At 37.7% G+C, this 7,175-nt stretch overlaps 1 protein-coding gene across 1 annotated transcript; it reads left to right on the top strand.

Moving 5' to 3' along the window:
• Positions 1–3,779: 3,779 nt before the first annotated feature.
• LOC133995452 (proteinase-activated receptor 1-like) lies at positions 3,780–6,948 on the top strand. The gene is made up of 2 exons (XM_062434845.1): positions 3,780–3,987; positions 4,691–6,948. The coding sequence occupies exons 1-2, from the start codon at positions 3,915–3,917 to the stop codon at positions 5,947–5,949; spliced, it is 1,332 nt and encodes a 443-aa protein (XP_062290829.1). The 5' UTR covers positions 3,780–3,914; the 3' UTR covers positions 5,950–6,948.
• Positions 6,949–7,175: the final 227 nt, after the last annotated feature.

Here is a 7,175-nt window from a genome sequence, read left to right as displayed (position 1 = left end):
GTAGTCTGAGTAAAACATTGGAGTTGTATGTTTCTGCAAACCACGGATATGTTGAATCTCTAAGTTTCAATATGTGTAGTAATACACACACTCAAAAATAGAGGTACCAGTGTGTACCTAAATCGGTACAAATGCTGGTCGCAGGGGGAGTAGCTACCCTTTTGAGAGATAATTGTGCACCTTTCAGTGCTGGTCCATTTATGTACCTGATCAAATTGTACCAGTTTAAGTACAGTTGTAAAAGTGTACCTGTAAGTACAAAACTGTTCTTGTCTTGTACCTCTATTTTTGTGTGTGCATAGCATATTAACATTTCTACAACATGTATCATATCAACATTTAAAGTGACAGTTCAGATAACATTTATCTGAGCTGACTTTCTTATTAGTGGGAGGAGGGGTCAGGTTGTTGACTAGAAAGTTAGTTTGTGGAAAAACCACTTGGAGACCACTGCCTACTTCCTGTTTAAATCTATTGAGACATGGGGATTTCTGCAGCTGTTTTTTTGGCAACAGTACTGGGTGTTTTCAGCAAGACGTCAAAGAATTTTCAGCTGTTTTTATTTGTTGTCTTTTTTTATTTCAAACCAAACTATGATCTTTCCCTAACACTAACCCAGTGTTTTTGTGCCTATACCTTACAAGACTTTAACCACATCACATCATAAAACAATTTTACTCAGCTGATAATGACCAGCATTGAAAATTAAAGATCAAATGTATGAAACGGATATATTTAACTTATCTATGGTTTGCTTTATTCTGACGATTTGGTTGTATTTTTATCTCAAAGACAAACCTCCCCCACCCCCTACCCAACCACACTTAAAAACCCATCACGTTGTTGTATCCTGTTGTAAGTTCAACTCTCAAGGAGTGTTGTTGTAACGCAGATGTTTTCCCACTTAAGACATTTTTTATGGCCAGACCCTGAGAAATTGGCCCAGGTTTGTGTGTCTGTATGACTAGACTATCATGACTCATTGAACTCAATCCTGCCTCAGCCCAGGAGTAGTAGATTGCCTGCAGATGGTTCAAAAGGTTGCAGCTCATCTTCAAAACCAAGACAAAGCAGGGACCAAGTGACTGAAGTTTTAGTCTTTCCAAGTGCAGTTTAGGATTCACTAAAGATAACACCTGACTAATTTGTGGTATTACTTAAGCTAATAGTAATGTTGCTCAGCTCTTATGTTACACAACTATACAGAATAAAACGAGAGTCGAGAATTAAGAAGCTTTTCTGGAACTTTATAGTCAGACTAGCAACGGCAACAACACTTGATCAGCCTAAAAAATCTTCTATACTTTTTAAAAAAGTCTACCATTTCTCAACTATGGCAAAACAGCCTGAATTAATGTTACAAAGAGCATGTTCTACAACAATATCTCTCATTAAAGGAGAACGGGGTTATTTGTCACATTCATTAGATCTCTTTTACACAATGAGTTTATAATAAAACAATCATTACCATTAAAAAGTATGAAGAGAGGGCGATAGTGAGGTTGGTTTTCTCTTAGCGATGCCTAAACATGAAGTTGTTACCTTTGCTGGTACCAAAAAATCCCAGTTTGGGATGTTTGTAACTCTCTCTGGGGGTTGTTTGGCAAATGTTGGCAAATGACCAGGAGCCAAACAAGAATATATGAAAATGTACAATATTGCCATATAAGGACAAAAAATGCACTTACAGGAATGTTTTTTCCTGTTTATGTTCTCTTGGTGCAGGAGATGTGTTAGGTTGTTGTATTTCAATGAAACTAAACATTTTAAATTCATTTCTAAGATTGCCTTTGGTTTTTTTTGTTTTCCCCCATTAAAATAACACAGGGACAACCAACCTCATAGTGTGTGACTAACAACCCTATGATGAGGATCATTGTCACAAGTGGAGAAGACATATTTGACGATCCACATCTTTTTTAACAGAATCAGCTTAAGGAGAATAAGACCACTTTATTCCTACCTGACATTTTAGGCTTCCATTACACCTTAAAATGGAATCTATTCCGTTCTCCTCTACTGCCTTACAGGTAAGGTACTACACAGGTGAAGCTTCTGATTAGTTACATTTTCTGATTTTTTTATGTCCACATGGTAACCTAAAGTATAACCAACTAACCAGTGTCTACTGCATGTTTTCTATATTTTTCTTATTGTCAACCAATATCATGTGCAGAGCATAACCAACAATGAAGTGAACTACTTGCAAATATTGTGTGCTTGATATATCTTATCCCTCTGTGTCGTAGACCTCTGTTGTTGTCCAAAATCTATTAAAAACATATTAGTGAGTCACTCTGTTGCACTGGGTAACATGTTCCTTTATTGGGAAGAGTTTGGCCACTTTAGTTTGTTTAGAAATAACTCCAAACACTAATAATAGTGATTACGTTTTCGGTCTCTGGAGAGTAGTTCTGTGTAAGGCATACACCACTGAGCATTTACGGGAAGGCGGTTCTTTTTACAGAGCATCACTAGCTTGTTGTGCTATATATCGCAGCCTCTTGAAAAATGAGCAGTTGCTTTCTTTACCAACAAACTTAGCAATTGTTTACCTCCCCTTGTATCACCCAGTTCAACTGAAATTAGAAAAAAATCTCACTTATATTTCCTATCAACTGGAGTTTTGCTGTGAAGTCTTTCTTTTTTTATGTTTTCATTGTGAAATACTTGCTGTATCAATTAATGTGTACTTTCTTTGTTGATTTTTTGTTAAATTTACATTAAATAATATTTAATCTACCTTGTGTTAAAACTGGACAAAGTAAGCTACTATTAACTGTTAGGTCTGATAATGTCTGAATTCAATGAGTTTCTAAAGAAACACCATCAAACAAAAGAAATGTACTTGGCAGGAAAGGGTCCCTTAATTTGTGTGACTGTCATGCAGTGTCATGCAAGAAGGAATTCGAACTATCTGTAATCAAACCAATAGTTTAACTACATTTTGCAATAGCTTCCTGGTTGCTCAACTACATTAATATTTGCATAGTGAATCAACAAGTTAACTTTTTGGACATTTTTGTGCAGTTAAAATTACAAACAATTTGGAGCGGTAAAAGAAAAGGAATTATTTTTTATTTTTAGCTCACCATTGCCAGCCCCACCCCCTTCCTATTGCATCCTTATCACTGTGACGGCATGCCCAGACAGCCTCCATCAATGAGTCATGGTCTTTGTCATTGCAATTTATGATCAAATGCTCAGTGAAGTTGTTGCAAGTTATTGTAGAAATGACCCAGTTAAATGATCAATCCTGCCTGGTGCAATACCCCAACCTTGACTGGACTCCAGCTTCTTGAAGGCAGGTATCTGACTGATGGATAACAAAATGCACTTTCCCATTATTGGTTTATGTAGGCCTATGACCAGTGAACAAGTAGGTCCTTTTTGCATGAACTCAACTGCATGTAATTTTTTTTTTTGCTGGCATGTGACTTTTTGTGTTATAATCTTGTGTCACATTTACATTGTCAATTTGATCTTAGACTTACTTTGAGCTATTTTTTCCTATTTAACCAAACTAGATTTTTCTTCAGAGGCTTCCTTTGCTGTAGTTCAACTTCCTCCAGTGTGAACTCATTTGCATTTTTCAGGGTTGCTTCCCCAGCACTGTTGCCATGGTTCATTCAGAGCTGGTAAATTGATTGCCCCTCCTGTCAGATTGGATGTATCTGCTGTGTCATCAGACAAAAGGCGTGCTGCTCTGCCGATGCTGATTGGTGGACGGGGGCGTCTCAGAACCTCTGGACTTTGGGCGGAAACTAAACACTTTCACATTGGCTGAATGGTGACCAGCTGCAGAAACACCCCGAGAGAGAAGCAAGAAACATCGACAACATATACGCGTTTGGATCATATCTGACTGGTTTTCTCTCTCCTGTTTTTCCGTGGCTTCATTTTTTGACAGCAACATGTTTTCAATTTTTCCAAAAACGTTGCTGTTGGTTTTGTTTTGTGCGTGTGCTGAGTCTGCAGCCAGTAACCGTAAGAAAACTTCACTTTTTTTCTGAATGTTACATAAGGTTATATTTTCACACTCATCTCACTACAGATGTTTTCTACATTCATAGATGGTAGAAAATGTGTGATATGATATAATTTGCACATAATAGAGCTGAAAAGGTTAATTCATAATTAATTAATCAATACTATCGTCAGAAAATTAATCAGCAACTTTATAATAATACATTTATTCTTCCAGTCACTTATCGAGAAAAAGAAAATAAGATCTTTTCAGCTTCCCAAATGTGAGGATTTGCCGCTTTTCTTCATCAAATGTTATAGATAATTAAACATCTTTGGGATTTTTTAATTGATGACGTCAATTTTAATACTTTTTTTTTTTACTATGCATATATATACACATCTATAATTTTATTTTAGATAATAAGATGAGGTATTCAATATAACAGGGAAAAAATTACATTTAAAAACATTTACAATCTTGAACAAGTAAATTATCGGCCTTTCTGTAAAAGAAGAAATACTTTGTAAAGATCATCAACACAGTTATTTTATTGTTTTACTGTGGATTAACAAATTGGTAAATTGATTGACGGTTTCATGTCTAATTGATGAACTTATTACTTGTTTCAGCTCTATTATATGAATCATTTTACAAATAAAAAAGAGATCTTTCACTTCTGTCCCTTGGATCCTACTGACTCATTTTCTTTTCTCTCTGCAGGCAGTGCACACGGGAGGGCCTTTACCATTTTTGAGGGTACAGCCACACATAAGTCAATAGACCAGCGTTCAGAGGAAGATATTACTGATATCAATAATTCTACACGAGTTCGGGCTCATAATGGAACTTTTAATGTATTACACACAACGCAGAATATCTCAGAGGAGGCGCTGCAGTTTCTCAGAGGCCGTGTGTCCACTGTCCTCATACCATCGTTCTACACGCTGGTCTGCCTCATCAGCATGCCATTTAACATCTGTGCGGTGATAGCTTTCGGTTGGAGGATCAAGCCCAAGAAACCAGCAGCAATCTACATGCTAAACTTGGCTTGTGCTGACCTAATCTTTGCCCTGCTGCTCCCCTTCAAGATCTCCTACCACTTTGGCGGCAACAACTGGATATTTGGCCCAATTATGTGCCGTGTGGTCACTGCAGCTTTTTACTGGAACATGTATTGCTCTGTTCTGCTCATAACTTGCATCAGTGTGGATCGGCTTCTTGCTATAGTCTACCCTATGGACTCCCTGGTTTGGAGGACGCCACAGAATTCAGTCATAGCCTGTGTCACCATGTGGATATTATCCTTCGCTGGCTCAGTGCCCCTGGTGGTCTCCGAACAGTCTGTTCACCTAACACAGCTGGACATCACCACCTGCCACGACATCCAGAGATCTGATCAGCAAATCTGGCACTACAAGATCTACTTCATCATTCTCTGCTGCTTCCTCTTCTTCCTGCCTCTGCTCATCACAGTAGTGTCCTACACTAGGGTGATCTGGTCGCTGAGCAGGGTCCCACGCGGGGTTCCTGGACGCTCACGCAGACGCATGAGAGCAGTGGGGATGGTTTTAACGGTGCTGGTGATCTTTGTGTTGTGTTTCATGCCCACAAACTGCCTGCTGCTAGCGCACTACCTACAATTCAACGAGGGAGTGAAAAACCCCCAACAGGCCCCTGATGGCTCCTACTCGATCTATCTGGTTTTCCTGTGTTTGGGGAGTCTGAACTGCCTTCTGGATCCCCTGGTCTACTACTTTGGATCATCCCAATGCCGGAAACAACTGTCCAAAGCACTGAGGTGTCAGAAGATTACAGAGGTCAGCAGCAGCAGTCATTCATCTTCTGGTTCATACAGATCCAGCGCCAGAACGATTCTGAAGTCCAGCCACAAAGAAATTTCAAAGACAAACACATCAACCACCAAAACTGACTCTTTCCAAGCAAATATCAACAGCCAATGTAATAAACTACTGGTCTGATAGACTGGTACACTGGATCAAAGTGATGTAACTGACTTAACCTAAACAATAGAATTATCTATATTATGAAGTTCAAGTAACAGCAAGTAATGAGCACAAAGCCTGTAGTGTCTAGCCTTTATGTTTCTGTCACGATTAGAATAAATGGAGGACGTGAACTTACAACATAAAGTATTAAAAAAGATTTTTTTATACTACAACTAAATACATTTTAGTTTGAGAATTCTTGCTTTCAAACACTGAAGTGACACACATGCCCTTTTGAGTGAATAATGTAGTTAAAAATGCAGGGAAGGAAGTTTGAATTTAGATAAGAACGAATGTTTGATACTATGAAATGCTATTTGCACTGCATATGTAAGAGCTTAAAGGTTTATAAGCAGCAAGTGAATACTAGGACTTTCTATTTTGTTGATACTTTGTATTTTCCTGTTTTTGTGTATGTATATATAAATATAGATGTATATTTACTGAAAAGCATATTTTAACGCACCTATGTTTCATCTCTGAACAGCTTTCAGTCATGTCTTATTTTGTATTTTCTTTAAATATAAACCACTTTTAAAACAAAATAAGCTTACAGCTTGTCTAATTCCCACCCCAAGTTTCTTAAGGTCTGGGGACCCTTTATTAACCATATTAGAAATGAGAAGTGTCTCACTAGGAACTAATTCAACTGGACTACTGTATATTGTATTTTGTTGTATTGCATTGCATTGTAATGTGCTGTAATCCACCAGGTTAATTTTCTTTCCTGGCCTTCTTCGACCCCTATGTCCTAGATACACCCACTCAATTCCTGACGGTCAATCCACTTATGGACATTCCAGTCATTGACATGCATGTGCGTCTTTACTGTGAGCTGGCAGTATGTTGTTTTTTGCTGTTATTTTGTTTTTTTAAATTATTATTATTTGTTTTATGTTTTGTTGTGTCGCTTTGTCTATTTTGTTCTCCATGTTGTGAAAAAGCAAAACTCATGAATAAAAGTTATTTAAAAAAAACTATAACTTCTTTTGCATTGCAGTTGGTTCATTCATGAGTTAAGCGTTGTATAAATTCCGCCACTAGGTGGTGCTGTAGAGTCAGTCAGAATAGAGCCATTGACACAGCTCTGAGTCAGAAAGGAGTTGTGGAAGCATCGAGAGAAGAAAAAAAAACTATGTTTAGTGTTGTACACAGTACGAGAGTAGCAGCTAGTTTATTTAGCAACTGAGGAAACATAC

The sequence above is a fragment of the Scomber scombrus genome, chromosome 15 (assembly GCF_963691925.1).
Source record: "Scomber scombrus chromosome 15, fScoSco1.1, whole genome shotgun sequence".
Lineage (NCBI taxonomy): Eukaryota > Metazoa > Chordata > Actinopteri > Scombriformes > Scombridae > Scomber > Scomber scombrus.
Note: the sequence above shows the minus strand (reverse complement) of the source record. Positions and strands in the feature narration are given on the sequence as shown.